Source organism: Canis lupus, chromosome 9, assembly GCF_011100685.1.
Source record: "Canis lupus familiaris isolate Mischka breed German Shepherd chromosome 9, alternate assembly UU_Cfam_GSD_1.0, whole genome shotgun sequence".
In the NCBI taxonomy this organism is placed as follows: Eukaryota; Metazoa; Chordata; class Mammalia; order Carnivora; family Canidae; genus Canis; species Canis lupus.
In genome coordinates this window covers 60,051,085-60,070,025 of record NC_049230.1, presented here as the reverse complement: position 1 = coordinate 60,070,025, position 18,941 = coordinate 60,051,085, and the positions used below count along the sequence as shown (strand labels likewise).

Below are 18,941 nucleotides of genomic sequence, written 5' to 3'. Positions count from 1 at the left end.
TACTAGTTACCTTTTGGGTCAGAAGACTCTCCATTTCATTGTCTCTTTTCCTCCTTGGGAAACTGGAGAGCAGAATGCATCTAGAGTCATGGAGTGTTCCATCATTGGCCAGATGCTATCATCTTGCTCATCATTCAGTCATTTAGCAAAAATTTGTTGAGCACCTACTATGTGCCAGGCAATGTTCTCAGTACTGTGGATACAAAACTGAGTAAGATAGACAAGATTCCTGCCCTCAGTAAGTTTAAGTTGCAGCAACTCCTTAGAGATAGAAAGGAAGGTTTGGAGAGGTTATGTGGCTTGTCCAGGGACATAGAGCAATCTTGTTACACAAGTAAGATGGAAGCCCAAGTCTTCCTGCCTCCCAGTGCTTTCTCCTCCATGATGAGCATAACCTATTTCTTATACCTGGCTTTCAGTGCCTCTCCTTAGTCTCTGTCCAGCAGGATGACTACAGAGAACTTCACCTGGACCAGGGTTACTCCTACTGAATTCATCCTCCTGGGCATCACGGATCGCTGGGACCTACGAGTGACCCTCTTCCTGATTTTCCTGCCAGTCTACCTGGTCAGCCTGCTGGGAAATGTGGGCATGGTGCTGCTGATCCGTATGGATGCCCGGCTCCAAACACCTATGTACTTTTTCCTGGCCAACCTCTCCCTGCTGGATGCCTGCTATTCCTCAGCCATCGGCCCCAAGATGCTAGTGGACTTGCTGCTGCCCCACGCCACTATTCCTTACATAGCCTGTGCCCTCCAGATGTTTGTGTTTGCAGGGCTGGCTGATGCTGAGTGTTGCCTGTTGGCAGCCATGGCCTATGACCGCTATGTGGCCATCAGAAACCCTCTCCTCTACACAACAGCCATGTCTCGGTGTGTATGCCTGGCCTTGCTGGGAGCATCAGGTCTGAGTGGGGCAGTGAGTGCCTTTGTCCACACAACCCTCACCTTCCGCCTGAACTTCTGCCAGTCTCGGGAGGTCAACAGCTTCTTCTGTGATATCCCTCCACTGCTGGCCATCTCTTGCAATGACACCAGTCTCAATGAGCTCCTCCTCTTCACTGTCTGTGGCTTCATCCAGACAGCCACTGTGTTGGTCATTGCCGTGTCATATGGTTTCATTGCTGGGGCTGTGATTCGCATGCATTCGGCAGAAGGCCGTCAGCGAGCAGCCTCTACCTGTGGCTCTCACCTCACAGCTGTGGCCATGCTGTACGGAACACTTACTTTCATGTACCTGCGTCCCAGCTCCAGCTATGCCCTGGATACCGACAAGATGGCATCTGTGTTCTACACTCTTGTCATCCCAGCTCTCAACCCGCTCATCTACAGCCTCCGCAACAAGGAGGTCAAGGAGGCAGTCAGAAAGACTTGGAGCCGATTCTGCTGCCCTGGTCCAGAGCACTAATAAGAGGTCCAAGGAGCTTGGTTGGAATTATGACAAGATAAGAGGTCGTTTTCTGGCCCCTGTCACTGTGGGTAAAGATAGATGAACCTCTGGCTTGGGTGTCTCTTGTCATTGTTGAAGAGACTGTAAAGGGGGAGAAGCTTACAGGAGAGAGGCAAGAATCTCTATAGGGGGTTACTCTAGACCTAGAGCCAGAACCAAGATCAGGTTAATGTGGCTGTTGACCTGCCTTAGGTTCCTCAGTGTTCAAAACTTGAGTCCCTAGATGTTACCAGGTGCAATGTGTTTATCACTTATAGTTCTAGAAGACTGATTCCCAGAAATACCAGGTAAGAAACATGTTGGCTCCCAGTGTTCCTGGATTCTTGCCCTTGTAAGGTTCTTCACAATCAGTGAGTTGGCTCCTGCTCTCTTTGACCCCAAGAGAGCATCTTCAGAATGTACTTATGCCACAGAATGGGACTGAATCTGATAAAGCACATACCCCTTCCTATTAGCCAGTATATTCCATCTCTCAGGGAAATGGCTGAATAACATGGGAAGATACAAAATTCATTCCTAAAATTCCAACAGTTAGGTTAGAATCTGGCCCCAGCTACATTAGTTCAGGCATATGATGACGTTAGGAAAGGGTCAGAATTATGGGAGTGGTTAGAATAGAGTTTGGATTAAGGTTCTGGTTATGCTTAAGACTACAGTTAGGGTAAGGATAGAACCAGGGTTAGGTTGGAATTAAAAGCAATCAGATAAATTTAGGATTGAATTGAAGTTACATACATTATAGGATGTGAGTTGATTTTAATTAATAGTAGGTTTGGGACAAATTTAAGGGTCAGAGTTTGGATAAACTTGAGCTCTTATTAGAGATGATTGAGGGTACAGGACTTTTAGGGTTTAGGGTACAGGACTAATTTAAGACTGGAGTTCAGGTTTCACTTTTATTGCTAGATTACATTTGGGTTAGATTGTAGTCCATAGCAGAAATCTGTTAGATAAGTTAAATTGATGTGTTGGATAAGGTTTGTGATAAGTTTAGGTCACAGTCGGAAGTTATTATTGCAGTTAATCTAGGTTCAGAACCAGGTGAGAGTGGGACATAAGAAAGTGTTTTAACTATCAAATTGACATGTCTTGGGTCTTAATTTAAGATTTGTTTTGGGTTATAGATAATGATTCATGTATCCTCATTAGAAATGACAAATACCCACCATTTGCTTCGATGTGGATGGAACTGGAGGGTATTATGCTGAGTGAAGTGAGTCAGTCGGAGAAGGACAAACATTACATGGTCTCATTCACTTGGGGAATATAAAAAATAGTGAAAGGGAATAAAGGGGAAAGGAGAAAAAATGAGTGGGAAATATCAGAAAGGGAGACAGAACATAGACTCCTAACTGGGAAACGAGGGGGTGGTGGAAGGGGAGGAGGGCGGGGGGTGGGGGTGAGTGGGTGACAGGCACTGAGGGGGACACTTGAAGGGATGAGCACTGGGTGTTATTCTGTATGTTGGTAAATTGAACACCAAAAAAATTAATTTATTTAAAAAAAAGGAAATATCAGAAAGGGAGACAGAACATGAGAGATTCCTAACTCTGGGAAACAAACTAGGGGTGGTGGAAGGGGAGGTGGGTGGGGAGTGGGGGTGACTGGGTGATGGGCACTGAGGTGGGCACTTGACGGGATGAGCACTGGGTGTTATTCTCTATGTTGGCAAATTGAACACCAATAAAAAATAAATTTATAAAAAATATGTAAAAAAAAAGAAAAATAAGAAAAATAAAAATTCAAAATCTTAAATTCAAAAAAAAAAAAGATTCATGTATCCTAAAGCTTAGGGGTACCAGATGGTTATTGATGCATTTAAATTTCATTCAGAGTTATGAGCATACTCATATTAGCATATGGTCCAGTATGGTAGACTGCTTTGTGTTTAGATTACAACATCTAGAGGGAGAATTGGGATTAGATGAGGGAATACCATAACCCTGACCTCTTGGGTAACCAGAGTGCTCTCAGCCTGGGGCAACTCTGAACGCTTCTGACCCAATACTTTTGGAATTTTCATCTACCCAGAGCTCACAATATTGATAGATTTTCTTTGTCTCCTTGACTCTGTCACACCTGGGCAGGGTTAAGGCACTGCATTCTGCCTGAGAAGCCCTTCCATGCAGAGGAGCAGGAGAGGAATGGACCCCAAGAGTTATAGCAGGAGCTATAACTGGAGCTCCTGGCTTATCCCCCCTCCAGTTCCCTTGATTTGACTGTGACGAGACCAGAGGCGAAGAGGTATGGGGCTCAAACTCTAAATTAAAACTCCTTCTCCCATCACAGAGTTTTATAATCCTTTCCCACTTCTCACTTCCTATCACTGTAACAATTCACATGCCATAACAATGGTTGGAGGCATTATCAGAAAAGTTGGCAACCTCCAGATCGAGAATATGAACTTTGCCCTCAGTTCAATAATGTTTATATTTGAAAACACCCCCCACCCCCGTGGTCTTTTCTCCTCTATGTAGGTTCTTGGGCTCTCATGACATGTACAGGCTCCCACCACGATCAGGGAAGTTTCTGGAGGCATCTGGCCCCTTCTTCAGTCTTAGCCCTACAAGACATCCATGGATAGCATCAGTGGAGCAGCCACATGGGATAACTACATAAATCCTACATATTAACGTGAGGTTGCAGGCTACTATGCTGGGTCTGTCTGGTTGATAAACAAACAAAAGAGAAGAGGAAGGATCAGAAGGCAGTAACAGCCCAGTCTGGAGGAAAAGGGAAGAGAAACAGATCCTCGACCCCAAAGTGAAATGTCCAGTAAGCTCCCCAATTCTGATCCAGTATTTCCCTTTTAAACCTCCTTCATGGGACACCTGGGTGGTTCAGAGGTTGAGCATCTGCCTTTGGCTCAGGGTGTGATCCCACCGTTCTGGGATCGAGTCCCACATCGGGCTCCCTGCATGGAGCCTGCTTCTCCCTCTGCCTACATCTCTGCCTCTCTCTGTCTCTCAAATAAATAAATAAATAAATAAATAAATAAATAAATAATCTTTTTTTAAAAATAAAAAAATAAATTTCCTTCAATACCATTTACCAAGATAATCAATCAGGACAGGAGCAGGCTTGAGGTGGGGGAAATTGGGGGTCTGATTTAGGGCACTTACTACACAAAGTGAGGTGGGCTTTACAGACCCAATCCCCAACTGAAAACATCCATGCACGAAGAAACACTCTCATAGGCACAATCCCTCTTTCCACAGATACAGATGCAGCTATGCACTCAGACAGGCACTCAAGCTCATGACACATTTGGCTGCACAGAGACACAAATACGCTCTCCACATCCAGGCATCCAATCCTACACACTCATACACGCAGCCACACAGCCATACAGATTGCCAATGATTAGGGGCACACTCTCACCCACACTCCTCCACTTCCTATGATAAGCCACCAACAACAGCTGAGGGGACAGGAGGGTTGGCCTCAGAAGCTCCTGCTGTAAACCCTGAGCTCCCCTACCCCCAACCCCGGTCACTCTGCTTGGGGTTACGGAGGAGTTAACCAGACCCTTCATTCTGGCCTTCACATGACAGGGGCTGAGAGGCAGCTCCTTCGCTATGCATGAGCTCCTGAATGGCCCTCAAGCTGGAGGCGGCACCCACCACCCCTTCTCCCATCAAATTGGGCCCTAGAGAAGAGGAATAATGAGCCCCAGAGTTGAGCTGCCTCCTGCCCCAGGGATAAGGCCCAGGGGAAGGGGCAGTGTGGCCTCTGGAGGGGAGCTAACGTGTTCCCCAAACCCCATAGGTTGTGGCCAATAACTCCGTCCTCAGATGCTCCAGTGACAAAACACACCTGGTCCCTGCTGCTGTTCCCTCCTGTGGTGCAGAGGCCAGAGGGTACACTTGAGCCAAAGGGCCAGGCTGGAGAGTGTGCAGATTCTTCCCACGTATGACTGTGAGCATGAGACACATGTATAAGTGTGAGAGTGCCTGCTGTCGCTGTGAGGCTATGGTCATGCTTTATCGTCACTGTGCAATGGTGTCATTGGGGGGTGGGGCAGCATGCATCTGGACACGACACTCCAGGGTGATACATCTCTGCAGTGACCCATCATAAGCCGATGTGGTGAGCCATTGTGAGCCTATGTGGTGACCCATCATGAGCCTACATGAGCGGCACCATGTACATGAAAGTGCGAGGCTGTGCGTGATGAGAATGTGATCAGTGAAGGGGTCAGGTGTGACTAACATGTGCACAAACACCCATTGTTAGGGTGATTCCACAGAGTACGTGGTCGGAGAAAGCACAAATGTGCATGGCGGGTCCCAGTAGCTCTACAAGGTGCTTTGAGTGTCTCGTGTGTGAATGACCATCACTTTCTGGCCTCAGTGCTATTTCATGATTGTATTTGACCGTTTGTTTATGTGTATGATGATCTGAGTCCATGAGTCTTGTGGTTTCATTTGTCCACTTACATGTGATAGATGTGCTGTGTCCACATTTCTTTTTTTTTAAGATTTTTTATTTATGAGACTGTGCACACGCGCACGTGCGCGAGACAGAGAGAGAGAGAGGCACAGACACAGGCAGAGGGAGAGGCAGGCTCCATGCAAGGAGGCTGACATGGGACTCGATTCCCGGTCCCCAGGATCAGGCCCTGGACTGAAGACGGCGCTAAACCGCTGAGCCACCCGGGCTATCCAGGTCCAGGTTTTATTTTATTTTTTTTTTAATAAATTAATTTCTTATTGGTGTTCAATTTACCAACATACAGAATAACACCCAGTGCTCATCCCGTCAAGTGCCCCCATCAGTGCCCGTCACCCATTCACCCCCACCACCCCCTCCTCCCCTTCCATCACCCCTAGTTCGTTTCCCAGAGTTAGGAGTCTTTATGTTCTGTCTCCCTTCCTGATATTTCCCACACATTTCTTCTCCCTTCCCTTCTATTCCCTTTCACTATTATTTATATTCCCCAAATGAATGAGAACATACACTGTTTGTCCTTCTCCGATTGACTTATTTCACTCAGCATAATACCCTCCAGTTCCATCCACGTTGAAGCAAATGGTGGGTATTTGTCATTTCTAATGCCTGAGGAATATTCCATTGTATACATAGACCACATCTTCTTTATCCACTCATCTTTCGATGGACACCGAGGCTCCTTCCACAGTTTGGCTATTGGGGACATTCCTGCTAGAAACATCGGGGTGCAGGTGTCCCGGCGTTTCATTGCATCTGTATCTTTGGGGTAAATCCCCAGCAGTGCAATTGCTGGGTCGTAGGGCAGCTCTATTTTTAACTCTTTGAGGAACCTCCACACAGTTTTCCAGAGTGGCTGCACCAGTTCCCATTCCCACCAACAGTGTATGAGGGTTCCCTTTTCTCCGCATCCTCTCCAACATTTGTTGTTTCCTGCCTTGTTAATTTGCCCCATTCTCACTGGTGTGAGGTGGTATCTCATTGTAGTTTTGATTTGTATTTCCCTGATGGCCAGTGATGCGGAGCATTTTCTCATGTGCATGTTGGCCATGTCTATGTCTTCCTCTGTGAGATTTCTGTGCATGTCTTTTGCCCATTTCATAATTAGATTGTTTGTTTCTTTGGTGTTGAGTTTAATAAGTTCTTTATAGATCTTGGAAACTAGCCCTTTATCTGATACGTCAGTTGCAAATATCTTCTCCCATTCTGTAGGTTTTCTTTGAGTTTTGTTGACTGTATCCTTTGCTGTGCAGAAGCTTCTTATCTTGATGAAGTCCCAATAGTTCATTTTTGCTTTTGTTTCTTTTGCCTTCGTGCCTTCGTGGATGTATCTTGCAAGAAGTTACCGTGGCCGAGTTCAAAAAGGGTGTTGCCTGTGTTCTCCTCTAGGATTTTGATGGAATCTTGTCTCACATTTAGATCTTTCATCCATTTTGAGTTTATCTTTGTGTATGGTGCAAGAGAGAGGTCTAGTTTCATTCTTCTGCATGTGGATGTCCAATTTTCCCAGCACCATTTATTGAAGAGACTGTCTTTCTTCCAATGGATAGTCTTTCCTCCTTTATCGAATATTAGTTGACCATAAAGTTCAGGGTCCACTTCTGGGTTCTCTATTCTGTTCCATTGATCTATGTGTCTGTTTTTGTGCCAGTAGCACACTGTCTTGGTGACCACAGCTTTGTAGTACAACCTGAAATCTGGCATTGTGATGCCCCCAGATATGGTTTTCTTTTTTAAAATTCTCCTGGCTATTCGGGGTCTTTTCTGATTCCACACAAATTTTAAAATAATTTGTTCTAACTCTATGAAGAAAATCCATGGTATTTTGATAGGGATTGCATTAAACGTGTAAATTGCCCTGGGTAACATTGACATTTTCACAATATTAATTCTGCCAATCCATGAGCATGGAATATTTTTCCATCTCTTTGTGTCTTCCTCAATTTCTTTCGGAAGTGTTCTATAGTTTTTAGGGTATAGATCCTTTACCTCTTTGGTTAGGTTTATTCCTAGGTATCTTATGGTTTTGGGTGCAATTGTAAATGGGATTGACTCCTTAATTTCTCTCTTTCTTCAGTCTCATTGTTAGTGTATAGAAATGCCACTGATTTCTAGGCATTGATTTTGTATCCTGCAATGCTACCAAATTGCTATATGAGTTCTAGCAATCTTGGGGTGGAGACTTTTGGGTTTTCTATGTAGAGTATCATGTCATTGGCGAAGAGGGAGAGTTTGACTTCTTCTTTGCCAATTTGAATGCCTTTAATGTATTTTTGTTGTCTGATTGCTGAGGCTAGGACTTCCAGTACTGTGTTGAATAGCAGTGGTGAGAGTGGACATCCCTGTCTTGTTCCTGATCTTAGGGGAAAGGCTCCCAGTGCTTCCCCATTGAGAATGATATTTGCTGTGGGCTTTTCGTAGATGGCTTTTAAGATGTTGAGGAATGTTCCCTCTATCCCTACACTCTAAAGAGTTTTGATCACCAATGGATGCTGTATTTTCTCAAATGCTTTCTCTGCATCTAATGAGAGGATCCTATGGTTCTTGGTTTTTCTCTTGCTGATATGATGGATCACATTGATTGTTTTACAAGTGTTGAACCTGCCTTGTGTCCCGGGGATAAATCCTACTTGGTCATGGTGAATAATTTTCTTAATGTGTTGTTGGATCTTATTGGCTAGTATCTTGTTGAGAATTTTTGCATCCATGTTCATCAGGGATATTGGTCTGTAATTCCCCTTTTTGGTGGGGTCTTTGTTTGGTTTTGTAATTAAGGTGATGTTGGCCTCATAGAACGAATTTGGAAGTACTCCATCTCTTTCTATCTTTCCAAAAAGCTTTAGGAGAATAGGTATGGTTTCTTCTTTAAACGTTTTATTTATTTATTTATTTATTTATTTATTTATTTATTTATTATTTATGATAGTCACAGAGAGAGAGAGAGAGAGAGAGGCAGAGACATAGGCAGAGGGAGAAGCAGGCTCCATGCACCGGGAGCCCGATGTGGGATTCGATCCTGGATCTCCAGGATCGCGCCCTGGGCCAAACGCAGGCGCTAAACCTGCTGCGCCACCCAGGGTTCCCTCTTCTTTAAACGTTTTATAGAATTCCCTTGGGAAGCCATCTGGCCCTGGACTCTTGTGTCTTGGGAGGTTTTAGATGACTGCTTCAATTTCCTCCCTGGTTATTGGCCTGTTCAGGTTTTCTATTTCTTCCTGTTCCAGTTTTGGTAGTTTGTGGCTTTCCAGGAATGCGTCCATTTCTTCTAGATTGCCTAACTTATTGGCGTATAGCTGTTCATAATATGTTTTTAAAATCGTTTGTATTTCCTTGGTGTTGGTAGTGATCTCTCCTTTCTCATTCATGATTTTATTAATTTGAGTCTTCTCTCTCTTCTTTTTAATAAGGCTGGCTAATGGTTTATCTATCTTATTAATTCCTTCAAAGAACCAACTCCTGGTTCTGTTGATCTGTTCCACAGTTCTTCTGGTCTCGATTTTGTTGAGTTCTGCTCAAATTTAATTAACTCTCGTCTTCTGCTGGGTGTAGGGTCCATCTGCTGTTTTTTCTCTAGCTCCTTTATGTGTAAGATTAGCTTTTGTATTTGAGTTCTTTCCAGTTTTTGAATGGATGCTTGTATTTCCCCCTTAGGACTGCTTTTGCTGCATCCCAAAGATTTTGAACGGTTGTGTCTACATTCTCATTAGTTTCCATGAATCTTTTTAATTCTTCCTTAATTTCCTGTTGACCCTTTCATCTTTTAGCAGAATGGTCCTTAACCTCCACGTGTTTGAGGTCCTTCCAAACTTCTTGTTGTGATTTAGTTCTAATTTCAAGGCATTATGGTCTGAGAATATGCAGGGGATGATCCCAATCTTTTGATATTGGTTCAGACCCAATTTGTGACCCAGTATGTGGTCTATTCTGGAGAAAGTTCCATGTGCACTTGAGAATAATGTGTATTGAGTTGCATTTGGATGTAAAGTTCTGTAGATATCTGTGAAATCCATCTGGTCCAGTGTATCATTTAAAGCTCTCGTTTCTTTGGAGGTGTTGTGCTTAGAAGACCTATCGAGTATAGAAAGAGCTAGATTGAAGTCACCAAGTATAAGTGTATTATTATCTAAGTATTTCTTCACTTTGGTTATTAATTGGTTTAAATATTTGGCAGCTCCCACATTTGGGGCATATATATTGAGGATTGCTAAGTCCTCTTGTTGGATAGATCCTTTAAGTATGAGATAGTGTCCCTCTTCATCTCTTACTACAGTCTTCGGGGTAAATTTTAGTTTATCTGATAAAGGATGGCTACCCCTGCTTTCCTTTGAGGACCATTCGAATGGCAAATGGTTCTCCAACCTTTTATTTTCAGGCTGTAGGTGTCCTTCTGTCTAAGATGAGTCTCTTGTAGACAGCAAATAGTTGGGTCCTGCTTTTTTATCCAGTCTGAAACCATGCGCCTTTTGATGGGGTCATTAAGCCCGTTCATGTTCAGAGTTACTATCGAAAGGTATGAGTTTAGTGTCATCATGATATCTATTCAGTCCTTGTTTTTGTGGACTGTTCCACTGAACATCTTTTTTTTTTATTTTTTTATTTTTTTTAATTTATTTTTTATTGGTGTTCAATTTACTAACATACAGAATAACACCCAGTGCCCGTCACCCATTCACTCCCACCCCCCGCCCTCCTCCCCTTCTACCGCCCCTAGTTCGTTTCCCAGAGTTAGCAGTCTTTACGTTCTGTCTCCCTTTCTGATATTTCCCACACATTTCTTCTCCCTTCCCTTATTTTCCCTTTCACTATTATTTATATTCCCCAAATGAATGAGAACATATAATGTTTGTCCTTCTCCGACTGACTTACTTCACTCAGCATAATACCCTCCAGTTCCATCCACGTTGAAGCAAATGGTGGGTATTTGTCATTTCTAATAGCTGAGTAATATTCCATTGTATACATAAACCACATCTTCTTTATCCATTCATCTTTCGTTGGACACCGAGGCTCCTTCCACAGTTTGGCTATCGTGGCCATTGCTGCTAGAAACATCGGGGTGCAGGTGTCCCGGCGTTTCATTGCATTTGTATCTTTGGGGTAAATCCCCAACAGTGCAATTGCTGGGTTGTAGGGCAGGTCTATTTTTAACTCTTTGAGGAACCTCCACACAGTTTTCCAGAGTGGCTGCACCAGTTCACATTCCCACCAACAGTGCAAGAGGGTTCCCTTTTCTCCGCATCCTCTCCAACATTTGTTGTTTCCTGCCTTGTTAATTTGCCCCATTCTCACTGGTGTGAGGTAGTATCTCATTGTAGTTTTGATTTGTATTTCCCTGATGGCAAGTGATGCAGAGCATTTTCTCATATGCATGTTGGCCATGTCTACGTCTTCCTCTGTGAGATTTCTGTTCATGTCTTTTGCCCATTTCATGATTGGATTGTTTGTTTCTTTGGTGTTGAGTTTCATAAGTTCTTTATAGATCTTGGAAACTAGCCCTTTATCTGATATGTCATTTGCAAATATCTTCTCCCATTCTGTAGGTTGTCTTTGAGTTTTGTTGACTGTATCCTTTGCTGTGCAAAAGCTTCTTATCTTGATGAAGTCCCAATAGTTCATTTTTGCTTTTGTTTCTTTTGCCTTCGTGGATGTATCTTGCAAGAAGTTACTATGGCCGAGTTCAAAAAGGGTGTTGCCTGTGTTCTTCTCTAGGATTTTGATGGAATCTTGTCTCACATTTAGATCTTTCATCCATTTTGAGTTTATCTTTGTTCTATTTTCTCCTGTTCTTACTTTGCTGAAATAAATGCTTAGCCACCAGAGCTCTTCCCTGCTGTAGTGATCTTCTCTCTGTTTTCTTCCACACCTTCTTCCCACTCCTGTCTCCATCCTGGACGATATCTTTGTTCTGTTGCTGCTTAAAATCACAGTGTCAAAGTTGGAAGCGGCCTGGAAGGTCACCTAGTTCAGCTCCCTTATCTTACAGATGGGGAACCTGAGGCCAGAAGAGAAGAAGGTTCAGGGCAATAACATGATCTGCCCACAGTCACACACATGTATAATACCAGGGCTGTCTGATTCTAAACCCACAATTTTCCCCATTTCCAGGAAGCCTTGAGAAATGTAGTTGCTTTCCGCCTTTTTCCTTAGACACTGGGGAGGTGACCAAGCAGTAGAAAGGAACCCCTGTGGTTCTAGGTAAAGAACCAGCCCAGCCATGGATGCTGCCAATGAGTCCTCAGAGGGAGCCCCGTTCATCCTATTGGGATTGACAACAAGTCCTGGACAGCAGCAGCCTCTCTTTGTGCTATTCTTGGCCCTGTATGTGGCAGGTATCCTGGGTAATGGACTCATTGTGGCTGCCATCCAGGCCAGCCCAGCCCTTCATGCACCCATGTACTTCCTGCTGGCCCATCTGTCCTTTGCCGACCTCTGCTTTACCTCTGTCACTGTGCCCAAAATGTTGGCCAACTTGTTGGCCCACGACCGCTCCATCTCCCTGGCGGGCTGCCTGACCCAGATGTACTTCTTCTTTGCCCTGGGTGTAACTGACAGCTGTCTCCTGGCCGCCATGGCCTATGACCGCTATGTGGCCATCCGGCACCCCCTCCACTATGCCACAAGAATGTCCCGGGCTATGTGCACAGCCCTGGTGGGGACTGCATGGCTGGTGTCCCACCTCCACTCCCTCCTGCATATCCTGTTTATGGCCCGCCTGTCCTTCTGTGCCTCCCACCAAGTGCCGCACTTCTTCTGTGATCACCAGCCTATTCTTAGGCTCTCTTGCTCTGACATCCGCCACATCCAGCTGCTCATCTTCACTGAGGGCGCCGCAGTGGTGGTCACTCCCTTCCTGCTAATTCTTGCCTCTTATGGGGCCATCGCAGCTGCAGTGCTCCGGCTGCCCTCAGCCTCTGGGAGGCTCCGCGCTGTGTCCACTTGTGGCTCCCACCTGGCAGTGGTGGGCCTCTTCTATGGGACAGTCATTGCGGTCTACTTCCAGCCCACATCCCGGTATGAGGCAGAGCGGGGCCGTGTGGCCACTGTCATGTACACTGTAGTCACCCCTATGCTAAACCCTGTTATCTACAGCTTCCGGAACCGCGACATGCAGGGGGCGCTCCGATCACTTTTCACTGGAAGAAGGATCTCCTCTAGTGACTCCTAAGCCTTGGACCCCACCGAGGACAAACTACATCGCCCACAGGGACAATTCATGGATGTGAATCATCTGCTCTGTGCTTTTTCCAAAATCATCATGATAGTTATCACTCTCCAGGCACCTGTTATGAAGTAGAACCTTGCCTGATTTCATGTTATTCTCACAAAAACCAGGGAAGTGGATATTACAATCCAGTTTCATAGATGAGGAAACTGGATTCAAAGACGAGAAAAGACTTTTCCAAGCTTCCATAATTTTTAGGTGGCAAAACTTGGCCCTTTCTGCCACATCATTTCTTCTGCCAACATTCAATCCCAGGCATGCTACCATTTTTGATGTCCTAAAGCTACAAAGGACGGTGCATATCCTCTGGTCTTGCTTTGGGGAGATTGGCACCTTGTTTTCCATCACATCATCATGTATTTCTAAATAATTGACTTCTTAATTGTCTGGAACACGAATAAAAGTTCACAAACCCATGTGTCAAGGGGTTGACCTCTCCCAGTGAACCCAGTCTGGTATGTAGGAAGCACTCTGGACATCTGAGATGAATAAATGACCGTATTTTTATGCTAATAAGCTGCTCATATTTTGAAATCTTTGTTCTTATACTTGTTTACTATGCCACCGGCTGGGCTACACCAGGAATGCTATAGAAGGAGCATGCCATGGACACGCATTATAATTAATGAAATCAAGCAACACAGAGAAGAAGGGATGGGCTACAGGCATTAGGGACAGATAAAAACAGATGGAAGTCTTTATCATGTGCCAATAATGCTTCATTTGCTTTTACCTGTGCAAAGCATGGGTATTCTTTTTAAGATTTTATTTATTTAAGAGAGAGCGAGCACAAGCCATGGGGAGAGATGGAGGGAGAAGGAGAAGCAGACTCCCCACTGAGCAGGGAGCCCAACACATGATCCCAGGACCCTGGGATCATGACCTGAGCTGAAGGCAGACACTCAACCAATTGAGCCACCCAGGTGCCCCAAAGCATGGGTATTCTTATGGCCACTTTGTGAATGAGGACTCTGAGGCTCCAAGATGGCAGCTAGTCAGTAGCAGAACCAGAACAAGCCCTTCCGCTACTGAGAGTTGCTCAGGTATATATATATATATATTTAAGATTTTACTTATTTATTCATGAGAGACAGAGAGAGGCAGAGACATAGGCAGAGGGAGAAGCAGGCTCCCTGCAGGAGCCTGATGTGGGACTCAATCCCAGAACCCCAGGACCATGACCTGAGCTGAAGGCAGATGGTCAACGGCTGACCCATCCAGGTGTCCCGCTCAGATGTATTTTAGCTGGTCCCCACAGAATCCAGACCCCAGGTCTGGCGGCCTCGGTGGAAGAACTTGGAAGAAGAAATCCCAGACTGGAGCAGGTACACTGGCTCAAGTGAGGACATATCTGGGGCCTGAAAGGCTTCATGGTATGCTCAATTTTTTTCCCAAATAGGTTTATTTTTTTATGCCTATGTCTCTCCAACATATCCACATCCCCTCCCCAACACCCCCCATCCTCTCCTTTGGTGCTCTTCCCCTTCCAGGCAGGAGGAGGAAGGCTGTAGCAGTCCTGGCTTACAGCCTGGGCCTTTCCAGCCCCTACTCACAAGCCTGCCACCACCTGGTGCTGGACGTGCTACACTATGCTGTTTAGATCGAAAAGGGAGCTTAAAGATCTTTATCAGTTTTAGCAAAATGAAACAAAACAAAAAAATTTTTTTTAAAAAAACACTCTTTTTTTCTAATGAAATCTTACTCAGAAGCATCATATAGAAAACTCAAAGGGGAGGGACGCCTGGGTGGCTCAGCCACTGAGCACCTGCCTTTGGCCCAGGGCATGACCCTGGAGTCCTGGGATGGAGTCCCACATCGGGCTCCCTTCAGGGAGCCTGCTTCTCCCTCTGCCTACATCTCTGCCTCTCTCTCTATGTCTCTCATGAATAAATAAATGAAGTCTTTTAAAAAAAACTGAAGGGAAAAAAAGCAGCACAGCAGAGGTGAGGTAAGAGTCAAAGTGTCACCTTCTCCACCTCCTTGATGCCTCTCTTTCACCTCCTTGAGGGGCCCTCAATCTAATCCAATCCCTGCATTTGATAAACTGGGGGAATGAGGCCCTGAGCGGTCAAGAAACCTGCCCAGGTTCACATACACTTAGCGGCCACCTTCAGCCTCCCTGCTCAGCCTGCCAAACCCCATAGCCCAGCCCTGCAATGACACTGAGGTCGCTCTTTCCTGATCCCCCTTCCTCTGCCCACTCCCCAGATTATCTGCCCATGCTGCGATGCCAGGTCTTTGCTACTCCATTGATAGCCTGTACTTTGCTTCACAGCCCACTTCCTCCCTCTGCCTTCTCTAAAGTTGCACAGACATACTGGTCATGATGCTCATCAACCATTCCACACCTGCCCCATCAGTCCCATCCTAGGGAATAGGGTGTGTCGTGAGGTGTGTCTGAGTTCTCTCGGTGTCTCTAGGAACCTGACACAGAGAATATGTATGTGATATGCTGTTGCTTTGTCTGTCTTCTGATCTTCCAAGCAATGTTTCTGTATAAGGGGAGAGGGGCACAGTGGGGTTTGGGAAATTACCAATACTCCCTTCTTCTGGGCCACTGGCCATGCCCTGGTCATCCTGTCAGGCATCATCTCAAAGGGCTGGCCACACCCTGGATGGGTGTTCTACTTCCAGACCCCCAGAAGGATAGGCAAGAGAAGAGAATGGTGGGCATGTAAATAGCCTCAGTCACCAGGCATGTGGGTCCCAGGGCCCCATTCCCAGCCTACTCCTCCTAGATCTGGCTTTTTACTTTACTTCAGGTAGACCCAGCAGCTGACATTGACCTGAAGACAAGAAGATAAATACTTCCCCGATCTCCAGAAAGACTGCAAAGGAGTTTTTAAATCCATCAAAGAATATTTCCCTGGACCTTTCCCCCCATGAAATATAAAGAGACCAATTTTAAACACCTCAAGCAAAATAAGCACATGCAAATGATATTATTTTGTGTTCCTAGGCTGTTCCCTTAGAAGTTTACGCTTATTCCAGTGAGGCTGCTGCAGCTCAAGAGGGTTTGCAGTCCCTCTTCTGAGAGTCTTTATGCAACACGATGGAAGCCTGCTTCTTCCCCACCATATTCCTGAGTTCGTCCTGAAATGACTTCTGGTCATTTCGAAAGCAGTCTAGCCCACCCTCCCACCATCAATATTTTCAACTTTTCAGTTTATTCAAAATAACATGGAGCACTATGACCCACCTCACCCAAAAATAAATAAATAAATAAATAATTGCCTTTCAAAACAATGTGAGTCTCCCTCTACACCCTTATTTCTAATGTAATCTTCACACATTATAAAGTAACTCAGCACTCGTTTCAAAGGTACAGCAATTGGAGAGATCTCAGGAGTGAAAGAGGCTCTGATCAGAAATGGTACATTGACTACTCCTTTTATGGGTACAAAGGAAATTTCTATAAGCTTATATAACCTTTCATGCAAAGGCTGCCACAGCGAAAATGCAACCAGAACACACAAAAAATAAAAACACAAGACTCTTTCTCAATGCAGATTTGGCTGCTTTAAGATACTTGGGATAGATCAATATTCCAAGAAACTGATAGAGCTGGCAGCTTAGTTCAGATGACTCCCTAACACACCTTATTCATATCTCTTTCTGTTTGCTTCCTCCACTCCCTGTACTTTTACGTGCTTCTTTTGTTTTCTCTTTTCTGTCCCTGGTTCTTACTTTCTCCCTTGTTTACTATCTTCTCTCTTTCTCACTATTACTTGCTGGGTGCCAGGACCATGCACACAGTTCTTACACTCACATACATTATGGCAGTACAGATTATGATCCAAGCCAGAAGATAGAAAAGTGCTAAAGCAGCATCATAGAGGGAGCAATGACTTGAGATCAGGAGTAAAGGGAGAAAAGTTGAGGGAAATCATGGAGGAATCTGGCTAATTACATCAATGGCCCCAGTTCACCCATCCCTGAACCCAGGCCCTTGACCACATAATTTTGCCCTCCATGACTCTGGGGTCAACCACACAACTTGCTTTGTCAATAGAACATCAGGAGGCAAGACACAGGTATGAAAAGTAGCTGTGATATTGGCTTTGTTCTCTTGTGATTCTTTCATTTTTATGAGGACAGGCTCAGTTAGCCCACAGGCCACCAAAGGAGGATAAAAGACACATGGAGCAGAGTTGCTCCAGTCAAGGTGACCCAGGTAAGACAAGCATAGAGCAGAACCTCCCCCTAAACTGTAGATGCAAGAGCAGCACAGCCAAGATCAACCAGGATCCAGCTGTCCCAGAGACACAGGTGTGAAAATAAATGATGCAGGGACACCTGGGTGCCTCAGTGGTTGAGCGTCTACCTTTAGCTCAGGGCATGATCCCGGGTTCAGGGATCAATCAAGTCTCATAGCCGGCTCCCCATGAGGAGCCTCCTTCTCCCTCTGTTTAGGTCTCTGTCTCTCTCTGTGTTTCTCTCATGAATAAATAAATAAAAATCTTTAAAAAAGAAAAGAAATGATGCATGTTTTAAGCAACTGAGTTTTTGGGGTGATGTGTTACATAGTAATCGCAAGCTGATGAAGCTCCCAGAGCTATTTCTGATAGCTGCCTTCTTCTCCAGCACAGCATGCCCCAGTCCCTTCAATGTCTCAAGGATTCATCTACCAAGGCATACTTGCTTTCTCTGTTTGCTTTTGGGAACTGATACTCTTGTCCTGAGCATGAATCTACTGAGGATTCTTTGAGAGTATAAGTTATGCTTTTCTACTGGGCTAGGAGTGCCTGGAAGTAGGAGTCATGGCTCTCCCTTTCAGTTCTCATAATCACTTTCTCTTTGCAGAAAGTCAGGTTCATCTCTTGGCCGCTTTCTTTGGAGACTTTATACTCATTCCCACACTCAAAATACAAACCACACTAGAACGCAGCGGGAAGGGAAACTGGAATTGACAAAGTCTGGAAAAATAAGATGAGCAAAATTAGCCAAGTAACCCTCTGTTTGGCAAGTATGCAGACACCTCCCCACACCCACACTCACACCCAGACACCATCTCTACCCCTTCCTCTCTCCAAGGATCACACAACAATTGACATTTGGTCAAACTATGACCAAGACCATCACCACACACCCCATGAAATCTAGTAACCCCAGACCTCAAAAACCACAGTGACAAGGTAGGAAGCTACCTAATGATATGCCAGATTTGGTGCAGTGGCTTTGCATTCATCCTACCACTTAATCCTAATAAAAATACCGTGCAGCACACATCATTACCAGAAAAGGAAATTGCAGCTCAGGGAGATAACTTGCCCACGGCTCCAAGCTACACAGTGGTAGAATCAGTATTTGAATGAAGAGCTTGCTCTGGGATGAAATGAAGAACAATAAAAGCCCTCCCCTCACCTTGTTCTTACTCCAAATCTATTTGCCATGCATCAGAATCACCCAGCATATATATGTAAAATGAATATTCTACCCTCCCCCCCAGACATCCTGCATTGGCAGGTCAGGAATGAGGGCTGGGACTGCATTTTTAATAAGCACCTTAGGTGATTTTGATGCAGATGGTCTCCAAGGCACACTCACAGAATCTTTGTCCTAAATCCTATAAAACTTGAGATTGCCAAAAGGGAGAATGCATCCTTGCCTTTAGAAAAGCTGTACTTGAAAGGGAGACAGAACATAGAGACTCCTAACTCTGGGAAACGAACTAGGGGTGGTAGAAGGGGAGGAGGGCGGGGGGGTGGGGGGAAATGGGTGACGGGCACTGAGGGGGGCACTTGAGGGGATGAGCACTGGGTGTTATTCTGTATGTTGGCAAATTGAACACCAATAAAAAATAAATTTATTATTAAAAATA

The 18,941-nt window shown here is 45.0% G+C and overlaps 2 protein-coding genes across 2 annotated transcripts; both read left to right on the top strand.

Annotated features, from left to right (window-relative positions):
* Nucleotides 1–447: 447 nt before the first annotated feature.
* On the top strand, nucleotides 448–1,407 carry OR5C1 (olfactory receptor family 5 subfamily C member 1). The gene has a single exon (XM_038546065.1). The coding sequence runs from the start codon at nucleotides 448–450 to the stop codon at nucleotides 1,405–1,407; it is 960 nt and encodes a 319-aa protein (XP_038401993.1).
* Nucleotides 1,408–12,112: 10,705 nt separating this feature from the next.
* On the top strand, nucleotides 12,113–13,063 carry OR1K1 (olfactory receptor family 1 subfamily K member 1). Its single transcript, NM_001388875.1, is given in 1 exon segment — nucleotides 12,113–13,063. A coding segment is annotated over 1 exon segment (951 nt).
* Nucleotides 13,064–18,941: the final 5,878 nt, after the last annotated feature.

What these genes read in the sequence shown, in the direction of transcription:
- OR5C1 (XM_038546065.1), top strand. Translation starts at nt 448, where the DNA reads ATGACTACAGAGAACTTCACCTGGACCAGGGTTACTCCTACTGAATTC.